This window comes from Anticarsia gemmatalis, chromosome 1, assembly GCF_050436995.1.
Source record: "Anticarsia gemmatalis isolate Benzon Research Colony breed Stoneville strain chromosome 1, ilAntGemm2 primary, whole genome shotgun sequence".
Classification (NCBI taxonomy): domain Eukaryota; kingdom Metazoa; phylum Arthropoda; class Insecta; order Lepidoptera; family Erebidae; genus Anticarsia; species Anticarsia gemmatalis.
In genome coordinates, this window is record NC_134745.1 from 4033225 (window position 1) to 4048337 (window position 15113).

Here is a 15113-nt window from a genome sequence, read left to right on the forward strand (position 1 = left end):
AATATTTTGGAAAACTACAACAATGCCATCTAGTGAAATTGCCATAAACAACCAACAGGTTTTGAATGCCGACACACTACTTATTAGTATGATAACATGACGTAATAGTTGTAGTTGTCTATAAATGGTCATAGATGGCGCAATGTTAACATAGCTTTAATTTATGTATTTAATAACATAACCACAAACCATATATTCTGTAATATGTTTCGTGTTGATCTATTATTTACACAATTGAATGATAATTAAATAAGAAGGAATCCTTAACACAATACAATTATGTACACCGCGACGAAATTGATGCAATAACAAAACGTTTGACAAACGACACAGCTGTTCAATTTGTTTCTTTTGTTTGAAAACTCATGCAACGGCGAATTTTGAATATTTGAACCTACATTCATTGAATTTAATGAAATATTGTTAAATACCATTCTCCACGCATCAATTTCTAATATGGATACTGCGGGCTTATTAAATTACAAAAGGTAAATCTCCGTCAAAACTTATAACTACGATTTCGTATTTTGAACTTGCGCGCTATAATGTATTGATTTTCCATCCCAAAATAAGTTTGAATGATGTAAATAAATCATAAAGAGGACCTTTAACATTTTCTTAGCATTTAGTTGAAACAACCTAGCTTTTCTTGAAGTTCAAGGCTACAGTAAAAGAGGAATTGTGTATTTTAGGAACAATGGTGCGGATTCTTCTAGTGTTACTCCGATCAAGCCGCGACTAGGGCGATTTGTCGATGTTTACTCGCACGAACACCTAAATATTACACCCAAACCTGTAAGTAAACATGTTTGTTACTGAAGCAAATAAATGTTGCCTGAGTGTTTTCTAAAACGTGTCATATGTGTTTCAGAAAGCGAAACTAATTTTTACTGAAACCAGGGATGAAAGTCCTAATTTACTTACGCCCGAAAAGTTCGCAGATGTTGATTATAAATGCAGGTAAGTAATTTTGATGTTTTCTTTAATTTAATTGATAAAAATAGTGTTTTTTCAAAGCCAGATGATTAAATACAGTTATATCAAAGTCTCTGATTATTTATGACAAGCAATTTGACAAATTTTGTTTAAGATATTCATGTTGTGATACTACCTATCAAGATAACTTAATTTAATTAAGCCTTTTAATTACATATTCAATGAAAATAATACCAAATTGCACTAGACACTGTTGCTTAGTGTTTGTTTTTACCAACATTTTTACATTAGTTTGTAAACTTACATAGTTTAATAATTACTTGTTTCTAGGACTGTTAAAGCCCAACATAATATCCGGAATGTGTTCAGCAACTGTTCATTTGAAGGCAACCAGAGCTTCCCTTGTTTAAACCGCAGGGTGCGACCCATTAGGATGGAGTTGGAGACACCTACCAAACTGAAACAGGCTATTGATCTTGTCCGAGGTAAGTGCCAGTACTAAAATTCTCATTTACTTTTAATTTGTTCTTATCAATTTGAATACAATACATGTAACTTATGGTTTAAGATAATTAGATTGTACTTAGACATTGTATTTCTTGTGCACCAGTAAACAAAACAGAGATTTTACTTTTCTTTATACTAAAATTCTTTTTATTCTTAGCATTGAACATAACCACTTTCTTCATTATCATACATTCACTGTTAATTTTTCATTAACAATAATTCTCTTATGACCATTTTCAATGCTCTATCTGTCTACTGTTAACTTGTTAAACACCAGCATCTATCAATTAATGTTACTACACTTTTTATAACACATTCGAAATTGCTGTTAATTTCGACATCTGTAATACTTGACAAAGCATTGAAAATGTCCATAAGTTGACTTAACCATACTCTAATAACTACCAGACACCTAATAACATATGAATGTCACAGTGGATGGACCGAATGGCTTGAGATTCAATACATCTCTAGCGACTGAGGTGGCCGGCTCCCCTGCACCGTCACAGACTGACCGTTTGCAACAAACTATTAATCCTAGCAAGGCTGTGTTTACCATAGAACCTAATACTTCGAAGGTATGGTCTATTTACTAAATAGGTACTCTTATTTCATTGTAGCATGTAACATAATTAATTTATGATTTTCATTTATGTGTATTTTCAAATTAATTGTTAACATTTCTAACCATTCCTACACAAGGCTACGCAAGTCTCTTATACTCAACGATTTTATTCTCCAAGCGACTACCGCCATACAAATGTAGTCGCGGGATGAATGTTCCAAAACTCAATAAATTCTATCGCTGAACAATTAATATGGGAGATTTACGTAGCCTTGTGTACGAACGACCTAAAACTTGTAACATACTGTTGTTCATTTCTTACTTTAAGTTAACATTTTCGATGCAAAAATATCAACTAGAAATGATTCATTCATACAACTTATAATATTATTTTTTTACCTAAAATAAATTGTGTGATAAAAATTCGAAGACTATTTTATCTTCGAAAAACAATTCAAGGAAAAATGTGTGTATTTCATACAGATTCTAATAGTGAATAACAAAGCGTGCTCCCTGCTCGGGTACTCGACGGGCGAGCTGTGCGGCCTGAGGTTCTCAGACCTGCTGCGCAACAGAAACTGTAAGGCATTCAGTCTACACGAGCACGAAGACTGCGACACGTCCGAGGATGGAACTGTAATACTGCTCAGTGGAAAGGTAATAGAGTCAGATTACTTTCAACTTTCTCCTAACAGTCAAAATCTGTATGTTATATGAATACAAGTACGTAAGTAAGTTCATTTTGAAGTAGGCAAGTAAGTGGGGTCTGGCGGCCGTATAACCACACTAGCCTAGTGGCTTTTGATCTTCTGATTACCATGAAAATACACGAAGCTATTAGATCTTCATTCTATTCAACTGCTGCATCAAAAATGCTAAATAACTTTGCAATATCTTGCTAGGTTCTCGAATTTCGGTTAGAAACTAAAATGATGTTTATTTATATTCCAGGTTGTTGAATTAATTTCCAAGGACGGTAACTCAGTTCAAGTGTCTCTGTGGATAAGACAGTTGGATAACGACGGCCCGTGTTTAGTCGTCGCTGAACCAGTCAATTGCAAAAACGTTTTGGTAAGTAAATGAAACAGTTAATCAAATCAGGTCATTGAAGTTAAGTTTACTTAATTAAAATTAATTTAATCTAGGGTTCGACTCCCGGCTCAGGCTATTTTGATACTAATGTCGAGAAATTACTAATAGTAATCCAGAGTTTAACTTTCAATTAAAATAAAAAGCAGTATATTTGTTATTACTAATTTGCATAATATATTGTGCATAAGGCTGTACCTAATAGTCATGTCGTTTCAAAAATTTTAAGAGCTGTTTTGAATAAAAATGCTGTTTCATAACAAGGTTGTGTTTCCAGTTAACAGTAGAGGCGGATACAGGGATAGTGGTGTCGTGCACGGGCGCGGCGGCGGCGGCGCTGTTCGCGGCCGACTCGCGCGACAAGCTGGTGGGGCTGCCGCTGGCCTCGCTCATACCCAGCGTCGTGCTGCCGCCTGCCGACCAGCCCGTGCCCCGGACACTCGCCAAGCAGAAGCTCACTGGTACGTGTCAGGCAAAGTATATTATGTAATTGTGTATGATTTCCAAAGTACATAAAAACTTGACAACTTGTAGAAGTAACAATTTCGCCGACATTAAGTAGCTGGCAGTCGATGTACTTGCTGCGTAGATTCGTTATAATCAGGCCGTTACAAACGTGCGAAAGAAGTCATAATCAAAAGGATGAAATGAATGTGTAAGTGCGAGCGAGACACAGCGACAAAATGGTATACGTTTCAAACCAATTTGTATTATATTGAGACCGAATCACGATCAGATTATCTTCTATTTATTTTTTAGGTAAATGACACCGGTTGAACGTATTAGCTTCCTTCAGGCAACTAATGATGTTCTTTGAGTCTTTTACCCCTCACCAATGAATAAGTTTAATTTACATTTCTTGTATTTAATCACCATATTACTAGTACTTCAGTTTTTGTATGCCTCGAATAATCCAGTGTATGTATTTTCCAGGGAGATCTTTAGACGGCGGCTGTTTCCCACTTTGTCTGTGGATATCTAAGCCGGATAACACGGACACGTCTCCTTGGACGGCTATCAAGCACAGACCAGTCTTTGAAGTTCATGTTAGAGTAAGTAAACAATTCAATGGTAGCTACTCGCTAGGTCGGTCGTACTGAAGTTTTGTTAGTATTGTCATATCTCTCTCTCTCTTCCATGCTATGAGTCCCATATGGTAGTGGGGTCAGCCTTCCTAGTCTTTCTCCACCACTTCGCTCTATCCTGGACATCGTCTTCGGCAACCTCATAATTGTAACCTCAAGTATTGTCATATAGAGTGTATTATATACAACTATGTTTCAGTAAATACATCAATCTAGTAATACGCGGCTTGCAAACGTCCACGCTTTTAACTTAAAAGTTTTACTTGGGCTTAGAAATACCTCTATTAACATAGCTTTAAGACTTATTCTAACGCAGGCTAACGCCAGGTAGACTGCCAACCATTACTGACTTACTCTACCTCTTTCTTCTTCACAAACTTCACCTTTTTGTATACATATGTATGTATATACCTATACTACAAAGGCATCTCTGAATCTATACTAATATTATAAAGCTGGAGAGTTTGTTTGTTTATTTGAACGCGTTAATCTCAGGAACTACTGGTCCGATTTGAAAATCTTTCAGTGTTAGATAGTCCATTTATCGAAGAAGGCTAAAGGCTATCATCACACTACGACCAATAGGAGCAGAGTACTAGTAAAAAATGTTACAAAAACGGGGAAAATTTTCACCCATTCCCTCTTATGTGACGCAAGCGAAGTTGCGCGGGTCGGCTAGTAACATATAATTGTACATTTCTCCAGGTAACCTACAACGTAAGCGGTCTCCTAGTAGTAGACGAAAGCAACATAATAACGGCTTGCAACCATCACTTCGCGATGCTAACGTTCGGCAAGCCGCACTCCGAGGTGATCGGCCACCACATCGATGACGTCATACAACACTTCTGTAGGGAAGCCGATATGGTGAAGATGACGGAACGAAACAGGAATATGACGCTGTCGCCTGTCAATAATGAGGATAATAATGGATCTGGTACGTTTAAAATTTGTTGTTGACTACTGATTACTTTTGAGTCACTAAATCTGCAACTAACAAAATGCAAGAAAATCACTCAATTTAATATTATGCTCAATTTTTTTTTATGTTTCTACGATACAAGTGAAAAGTAATAAAGACATTATGATATTTTAGTCTTTAATTTGTGTGAGTTTTGTCCATTCAGTCGTGAGACAGAACGCCTACTCGCTTAAAAATCATCTTTTGAAATTAAATGAAATTTTGCTAATATGTTTTCGAAACCTTTGACATTGGTAGCTGATTGCGTTTAACCAATCCTCAGTATTAAAATATAATAATATTCATTGCGTAATAGTAATAAGCGTATTCTTATTATCACAACTAAACCATAAAGTAGATAACAGTGAATCAATCATACAATTTCATTATGTTTTCTAGCTTCAGACACGGACGAAGATTCCTGCGGCGCATTCAACGGCAGTCAGAAATCAGCGTGCATGTCTCTCAACGTGCAACCGTCCATACTATCCACTACTCGAGAGAAATCATCCAGCGCGCTATGTCTCGACAAATCTTGCAGTATGGTCACCCACACACCCACACCAACGCAAGACATGGTCTCAAGCATCAGCACAACGGAACAAAGAAACGACATTTCCGCTCTCCCTGACGTCACTTCCGGCATGTCGGGAATATCCATAGACGATGAAAACTATTGTCATAGCAGCATTTCGAAATCACGCTCAGAAAATATTCTTCGTTCCGAACATAGTAACCCAGCTAGACCTGTGAACAAACCTTCTGAAAAGTCCGATTCTATTTATTACACGTCGCAACATTCTCAAGAAGTAACTCCTACTGGCAGTACTCCGAGAGTAAGGTTGAATGACCCTTCGTTGAGGCTGTCATTCGATTCTAGTAAATATAGGTCTTTGAAAGTAAACCTTCCCGGTCAAGTGAAAGATGATAAGACGAGTTTGTCTTTAGACTTCTGTGATTCGAATGAGACTAGTGCTGATTTCTTAACGCCGATCAATGAGATGCCCCCGCCCGGGTGTGAGATTGAGGACCTGCCGAAACATAACGGCAATGAAAGTGTTGATAGTTTGAGCAATGACAACGATTTGGAGACGCAGACTGAATCTGCACCAAGGAAATTGTATACCGGTAAGCACTCTTTTGTATTTTCTTTTTTAGTTTGGTATTATATTAAAAGTATCATAATTGTTCCAATAACCATCGCATTTTTTTAAATTGCTTGGAATTTCGGTCCTTTTTCAGGGTATAATCTATAATTCTAGTAATAACATTATAAGGGCATACATATACATAATTTACTATAATACGACAACTCAGTAAGGAGCACCGCCATGCATGATTTATCGGGATTAGAGCTAATAGTTTTGGGTATTTCTAAAATAAAGTAGCTATATCAAACAGGGCAGTGTCACTGAGGTTTTAAATCATGAATACGCCTCCGCCAGCCGTGAACCTGGCAAGGTTTTCTAACAAGTTGTTACTATAATGACATAACATTTTCCTCAGACGAGGCGGCGGACACTCCGTGCGTGGCTCGGCGCGCCGTGCGGGCGCACGTCATGACGTCGACGCCGCAGCAGGCGCGCCACAAGCACGAGCCCTGCGACTGCGCCGCCGACTGCCGCCACAGCGACGGGACTTATAGAGGACTTGTGCTGCACAAGGATGGCACGGAACTACGTACGTCTTTCCTTACTTTTTTATTAACTATTTGTTGGCCAAGTAACCTGAACTTTTAAACTCGCGTTGCATGTTTAATTTATAATAGAATACGGGAATTAACGCGAACACGCATTTTACATTTAATACGAGTGCGCATTAATTCCCGTATTCTATTATACATTAAGTAACCTGAAGTCATTAACAACAAAAATATGAAAATATAAAATTAATATTACAACGTAACGCCACGATTAGGTGATAAAGATAATTATCCGTCTGAAATCGAGAAACCAAAGTCGTGGGCTTATCTCCACGGCTTTACTGTAAAAACAATCTATAAGTCGCCGATATATATTTATTTGAAAATGGCGTTGACACTACTTCGCCAACATGACATACATCTGTCATAATATAGCCAGTAACCTTGGTCTATAGAATAATAAATCTTGTATCTAAAACTCAAAATAAATCCTTCATAACACATCATTATCAGTCCAGTCTTGCGAAAATGTAAGGCTAACAAACAGACAAACCAGCACTTATTTCATTGACTTCAATATTTTTATATCTCTCCTCCAGATGTCATATACACGGTGTCAAGCATGCAACTAAACACAGGCTCCCGTGTGAGATGCGTATGGCTCGGAGTACAACTGGACCACGCACCGAGACATACTACGCTTGCCTCCAGTCTGGCATCCACTGCTGACAACTCACTTGTTCTTGTGAGTACGATGCATACCTCTTTTTTTAAAATAAGTTATACTTGAAAAAAAAATGTTGCATCACGAATTCTATATACAGCCCCCAACACTAAACTGAATTTGTATATTTTTTTCTACTTTTAGGGCAACAAATCAGCCGGCAGTAGACCACAGTCTATGTCACTAGTGAGCCAGTGTGGAGACGAACAGGTCGCCGGGGAATATAACAAGCACTATGTCACTCTCAAACAAATTGGTAAGTAAATAAACTATTCATTTGAGTAACATCGCAAAACTTCAATTTGTGCGTAACATGAAAGTCAAGACAAGAGTCAAGCTGGTCAGGTAAAGTCACTAAAATATGTTACCACGGAAATAAAAAATACATAAAATCGACTTTTTCGGAAAAGGGTAGCCTGAGAACAAAGATCGCCACTCGATACGATCTTTACAAACTTCCCTTGCTTCATTTACACAGGACCGCGCTGGTTACGAATACTCGACGGCATCTGACCTTTTTGACCAATTATATAAAAAGTTAAACTTTTCGTGTATAATCCTATTTCTTTCCTCTCCAGCTTTTTCAAAATAAGTTTTTATTTGCTTCATAATACTGTTATTGTTACTAAAATATGATGTGATCGCAGGTAAAGGCGCATACGGTTGTGTAAAGATGGCGTACCGTCGCTCGGACCGCATGCTGACGGTGGCCAAGTTCATCCTCAAGGAGAAGGTGGGCGCGCAGTTCTGGGTGGACGGGCCCGACGGACGACGCCTGCCGCTCGAGCTCAGTCTGCTGCTCACGCTCAAACATCCTAATATCGTGAGTATGAAGAGCACGTTACGTATTTGAACAAATTATAGATGCGACATACATTAATTGAACAAACTGCAGGCAATAATCTGTACTCTAAAGGATAGCAATGATTTACGTAATGGCAAAATGGACTCGCAATGTGAGTAAATAATACACATATTTTGTCTACACGTTGAACAGTTGGTATTAATTAAAAGTAATTTCTTTTTATATTGCACGAAGTGTTGCTTGATTTTGTACCCCGTACGAAATTATTATTTCTAATTAAATAAATTGTATTTATTTTCTATAAATTATGTTTATATTTATTGTAGGTGAGCGTAGTAGATGTTTTTGAGAACGACAAGTATTTTCAAATGGTGATGGAGAAGCACGGCGCGGGTATGGATCTGTTCGAGTTCATAGAACGACGTCCAAGACTCGACGAGCCGCTACTCAGTTATATATTTAGACAGGTAAATTAATAACTCTATTTATAACTCTTTAATAGTTCAATAGAATTATTTTCTAAAACAAATGTATAATTTTTTACGTACCTATTTGTGTATGCTTGAGTTTAGGAGCAGCTTAATACATTATTCTGATTACGAACAAATCTTTTATGAACGTATACGGGCTTGCTAGTATACGTTCATAAATCAATGAACTTTAAAGTATATAATATTTAACTACTGACTTTTTATGTTAAAAGCTTATTGGTTAACCCAATACCGTCACACTTTCAGTAATGAGAGAAAGATAAGGCATTGGTGTCGAGGGCCAAGTACTTAAAAGCTAACAAAATTCACAGATAGGTCAAGCGGTAGAATACCTACACTCGCTGAACATTCTCCACCGGGACATAAAGGACGAGAATGTGATAATCGACAACAAGTTCCACGTGAAGCTGATCGACTTCGGCTCAGCTACCTTCATGAGCAAAGACACGCTGTTCTCCACCTTCTACGGCACCACCGAGTATTGCAGCCCTGAAGTACTCGCCGGGAACAAGTAAAAAATTTATATAATTAAACTTCTGTAAAATTTTACTGCTTTTTTCACAATATGACTGAAATTTACAATGTGTCCGGTTTATTTGTAAAATGCGCCTGACGTCAATCACGTCAGACTGCAAAATATGATTATTTTTGTACTTATTTGCTTCTATTCTTTATAACGATGCTAGGTAGACGTAGATAACGTCTACTATCCTGTACAAAAAAGGAAGTACTTCCGATACAATCTTATAAAAGGGTTAATATAACTATTCGTCGTGTAATATTTTGCTTTGATCTTCTTTCAGGTACGCAGGTCCGGAGCTAGAGATGTGGTCAATGGGGATAACTTTGTATGTGCTGACATTCTTTGTTAACCCATTCTCTGACATCGAAGACACCATACAGGGACCGCTTGCCTTCCCACAGGTCGTCTCTGAAGGTAACAACAATCAAAAACCGAATATATATTTAAAAATTTTAAGTCGGCTGGGTCATCAGTTAAAATCACAGATTCCAGATGTTAGGTTCCACTTCCGATTTAAGGAATTTAATACTAAAGTGTCTAGCCGATAGCAATAAGCCCACCCCTTAGAAGAATTTGTTTTGGTTTTCCTATTACCTACATAGTTTCTTATAAGAAATCATCTCTGAAATTATCTCAACATGACGAAATGTTATTTTCTACAGATTTAGAGCAACTCCTGAGATGGATGTTGTGCAAGGAGCCAGCGAGCAGATGCACGGTGACGCAGTTGATGACTCACCCGTGGATCAGACAGCCGGTCGCGATCGCCAACTATATATTCCACGAGATTGTTGATTGTGGTGAGTAACACACTGAATGTGACCGTTTTTTAATACTAAAGCAGCTTGACTTTGGTGCAATTCGCTAGCTTTCGTGTTCGTGCAATTGTCTTTAAAAAACTGATATAATTATATTGAGAGCGACAATATTTTATCGACTTGAACTGTGCGACTAACCAACTGACATATTAATTTGACTGAATAATTTCAGATCGTCACGAAGCGAATCCTGAAATGTATTTTAGCGGTAGCCTCGGCTCTCCTCGCAGTGGATCACCTATTTCACTTGCAGACGCACTTGTTAAAGGTATATTAACAATCTTAGTACTAAAAAGATGGACATTGACTAAAAGTTATTTCCTTAAATTATCTAATACTATGCTTTACTTCGTATTAATATTTCAGAGCGTTCAAATCCGTCGGAAGTGGCTGTACGTTCTGACGGCAAGAACAGATCTCGCGAGGAGCCCAAACGTAGCTCTTTGTTACACGCGCTGTCTACCGCCGACAGAGATGCTCAGTCCGATAACTACAGTCTACGATCTTCTGCCGACGTATGTATTATTAATTATTTGTATTAAGTATTGTTTTTAGATGTATGTTACAGCTCTTTTAAATGATACGATGGTGGTGGTAAATGCGAAATAATTGCCGATAAGACCAATATAGTGCTATGTAACGCCATGTTTTCGACTACACTATTAAATTCGTTACAGTCGTATAAAAGTCTTTGGAATCACATTTAAGGAAAATAAATTATGTGTACTTACGCCATTTTGATTGTATTATATTTATACATGGTTAGGGGTTAATTTTGCTACTAAAATCGTAATAAATTTTTCTTGTTTCCAGATACTAGACATCTCATCAAAGCCGGTATCAGACGCGGCGCTAACCGACATAAGTTCAGATGCGACCGGCCACGCGGCCTGCGACATCGACTACGACTGCGACCAATACGAGTGTGACAGCTGGGACGAGTGCGAGCAGGACAGCTTCTCTTAAAACAAAGCGCTAGAGCGAGACAACAACACTGTCTCTGTTACGTACGTTAGCTCGAAATTATGGTTTGATGAAGAGTTTACAGTTGGGTTGAGTGCGAACGGACAGCTTCTCTTAAAGTCACGTGCTAGAGCGAGACAAAAACACTGTCTTTGTTACACACTTAACTGGTATTGATGGTATGATGTAAAGTATCTTTGTGATGCAGGTGTCATAGAGGTAAACATTGGAGAGTTTGTTTAAGAACTTGTGTTGTTTTGGGTAAGTATTTCAAGATTTGTGTATTTCGAATTCGATTTTAAGTGTGTCCACATCCGAATAGGAATGTTTAGTATGTAATGTGTTAAAAGAACCAACTGAATGTGAAATACTAAGGGCCCAAATGCACTAGCGGTTAGTCGCCTGTGAATTCATGGCGATCAAAAGCGTATAATCACAGTATTCGTATTAAACTGTCAAAGCGGCTAGGCGCTAGTGCGTTAGACCCTTAAGAATTTGGTTAAATAAAGCTCAGACAGAAAGGGATCAGAAAAATAATGGATAATATACTCATGCTTCTTTAAAGCCGTGCGCTAAATGTGCTATTCGGTGTAAAGAAACAAATAATCTAGCTAAATGTTGCTAATAAGCTGAAATGCAGTAAACGCCTTTAAATAAAAAATAATATTCGTGCTGAGTTTAGGAATAACGGGTACAAACAAGAAACTGGAATTTTCTTCGAATCGTAAAAGAATCTGCCGGCTTACTCTTGACCGTATCGAGGAATTCGATTGAATCAGATTCGAGGTGATGTCAAATCGTACTCTTGAATTCCAAACTAGCGCATGATTGAACGATGTTTCAAAATGAAACTCGTTGGATTATTTTAACCAGTATTTGAATCACGCGCTAGTTTGCAATTTAGAAGCACGAGTTGAAATAAGCTTGAATTTAATTCAATCGAATTCGAATTTAATGCTGTCGGGAGTAAGCCCACAGTTCTCATAGAACATGATATAGAGAGAGGGCGAGACTTATGCCCAGTTTCACGACTACTGGATAAGTATTAGATAGCTTATCATACAGAATGTTGACAGTAATTTTCATACATGTCACTTTATCTAGCAGTTAGGTTATCTAACACTTATTTATAACATAATATTATAATGTAACTACTCATAAATGTTACTGAAAATTAAAGGTTAGAATACCTTTCGTTTACAGTTAACTCGTGACCACGGTCGATGTCATTCGATCGAAACCTCGGGTAAACAAATAAGGTATCCTTACCTTTAATTTGCAGTCGCGTTTAAGACCCGTTATATTATAATATTATGTGTACAAGTTGCGAGAAATAAAAAACTTATTTATAAGTGAAACTGGCCCTTACAATAGCTCTTTATAACGCTGGATGTTAGAATTAAAACTTACTATAAGAATCTTTGTCGCAACTACTATTATTGCTTTATTTGTGTAAATTAAAAACAAAAGAGTGGTGAAAAAAATTGAAAACAGCCAAATTAAGCTCAAGGAATTGTGGAGGTACTAGCAAGCGGTTTCCAACAAAAAGGATAAAAGGGCTCCTGAGATCGTATAGCTGTATGAAGTCATGAAGAAAATATTTGTCGTTGTTTTTCGTATAAAACGTATGCCAGTCGTGATTTTTGTGGAAGAGTTGAGGTAGGTCACTTACGGTTCTCTTTAACTGAACAACAACATCTGTCATTGCTTGACTAAGTATTACTTCTATTGCTAAAGTATTCTGTGCTATCTGCAAATTCAATAACGGGGAGAGACACGATCAAGATGCTTTTTATTTTTCGTTGGAATTTAACCACAAGTTGTTCCTCCACAGAACGTTAACGAAACGAATTTATAAAATAAAAATAACACATCTTCGTACTCATCATACGTAGAATACCTTGTTTATAATTTAAGTTGATAATTCCATTCTCCTGAGTACACTTTATTGAAAAGTATTAAGTTAGAAATTATTATTACATTCATTCCGAACTAAAATTGAGACCAAAAGTAGAAAAAGTAGATCTCATATTAATTTAGTCGTAGTTTTAATATATATTTCGGAAAGAAGCCACTCACATCGAAAGAGGCACATTGATTTACGAAAATAAACTCTATACACTTAAAATACGTTAGGAATTGCATTGACACTAGTTTAAAACACGATTGTGATTACGAAAACTTCTTTATATTAAGGTTAAATATAGTATTGTTTCTATTTATTTATTGTAACAGATTCTATCTTCTATCACGATTTCTCAGATTATTTAAAAAGTATAAATAAAAACACTTAGAAAAATATTTACAAAAAAAATAGCACCGGGCTGTCTTCCCACTGTTGTCACTGAAATTTATTCTATGAACATGTTCACTTAAAAATATGTACGTACTTTCGAAAATATACCATGAATTTTGATATTATTTGAGAGATATTATTTAACTGGCAAGAAGGAATAGGATAGTTATAGGATTTTTTCTGGCCCAGACTTTTTGGTATTCTTTCTAGCCATTCTCTTAATTGCTAAGCAGGTCTTTTACGCGATGATAATTTTAAGCCTACCATACCTTATGTTGCCCTACGTTTCGTGGTACAGTAACCTTATAATTCATAAGGCGTTTAAGATCCGTTTAGCAATTTGTTAATGGGTGTTAGTTTTAACTTTAGTTATTCTCTGTTTGATATAATTGATATGTCATTATCGAGTATTTGGTGTGATCGGAAGTACGTACCTTTTAAACATAGTAATTATTCTCAGCCATAATTTTACTATCTCTTCCAAATCTGTTATTATATTATAAGTCTATCGAGAATTTTGATCTACACGAATTGCACTATGTAGGCGGAAATATGTAGGTCTACACAGCCTAGTGCAACATTATAATTGATTATCTATGTGATTATGCCAAAATGTCATTTGTTTAATTAATATGTTGTTCTCATCTTAATTATTTATGCATGTAAGCTTACTCAAATAATTTCTGATGCGGAAGTACGGTAAAACCAGCTGAACACGAACTTCTCTAGGCTATCTCTACGCTAAAACCATGTTTCTTCAATGAGGGTTGCCATATTACACGTTTTTGCGCTTTAAAGAAGAAGTAAACTTTTTTGCAAGAAGATATAATGTTTGTTGTAACTAACTGGATTTGCAGTTTGTTTGAGTAAGCTTACGTGCGTATTATGCAAAATATTTGTGCTTTGTGTACCTCTTTAATATTTGATCTCATCTATAAGTAGAGGCTCTATTTGCTTTGAACTATCTATTTCACTTCTAATTCTTACATGACTTTTAGAGATACGCAAAGCATAATTGTACAGTTATTTGTCAAGTACATTAATTATTAGTAAGTTAGCTTATAATATGACTAGATATCCAAGCAATGCACAATGAATTTTTATTGCAAAATATTCTTTCGATTTTTTGGCCAAATTTTGAGCAAAACTTGCAATAACACTTCATCGTGGCATACATAAATCTTATGACTAAAATTATCAAATCAGTATTAAGACAATACTTTAGATTTTTCTTACTAATTCCTAATATAGACATAGATCAAAAATCCTAAAAGAACCAAAATTATTCACATTATTTGAATACATTGTAAATATCATGAAGTAAATTTTTACATATCTGTGTTGGGTTCAAATTGATTAGAAAATAAGATGCACATAACATTAGCTTCAATACAAGTTGAATGGTATGTGTCTCTTTTATGTAGAACAGTATTGAATGGATATAGAAAGGATTATATTTTTGTAGTGTTTGAATATAATTTATTGTGTTAACTCAACCGATTGTAGTGATTATTTATTGTCCGGTGCGTCCGTTTCTTACTTAGTGCCTTACGACGGACGACGGGTTACGTTGCTCGTGTAGGACGCTGTAACCACTCATCGTAAATAAACGATATGAATTCCCATCCCTGGTTTTATTTTTAATATTCCTGATACCTATAAAAACAATTTAACATTATCTATTTTGCTTAAGTAACGTATCTAACGT

The 15113-nt window shown here is 36.4% G+C and overlaps 1 protein-coding gene across 1 annotated transcript; it reads left to right on the forward strand.

Annotated features, from left to right (window-relative positions):
• The first annotated feature begins 356 nt into the window (after positions 1 to 356).
• Pask (PAS domain containing serine/threonine kinase) lies at positions 357 to 15030 on the forward strand. The gene is made up of 22 exons (XM_076113185.1): positions 357 to 488; positions 693 to 795; positions 872 to 960; positions 1267 to 1421; positions 1879 to 2021; positions 2492 to 2665; positions 2960 to 3079; positions 3375 to 3558; positions 4031 to 4149; positions 4888 to 5119; positions 5543 to 6271; positions 6650 to 6823; positions 7385 to 7530; positions 7654 to 7765; positions 8157 to 8332; positions 8641 to 8781; positions 9117 to 9316; positions 9609 to 9742; positions 9991 to 10128; positions 10319 to 10414; positions 10513 to 10661; positions 10960 to 15030. Exons 1-22 carry the CDS (start codon positions 457 to 459, stop codon positions 11110 to 11112), a joined length of 3699 nt encoding a protein of 1232 aa, XP_075969300.1. The 5' UTR covers positions 357 to 456; the 3' UTR covers positions 11113 to 15030.
• The last annotated feature ends 83 nt before the right edge of the window (positions 15031 to 15113 follow it).

Coding starts and splice junctions, on each gene's coding strand:
- Pask (XM_076113185.1), top strand. CDS start 457: ATGGATACTGCGGGCTTATTAAATTACAAAAG. Junction 7,766..8,156: donor TGTCACTCTCAAACAAATTG/GTAAGTAAATAA, acceptor ATGTGATCGCAG/GTAAAGGCGCATACGGTTGT. Junction 8,782..9,116: donor TCAGTTATATATTTAGACAG/GTAAATTAATAA, acceptor CAAAATTCACAG/ATAGGTCAAGCGGTAGAATA.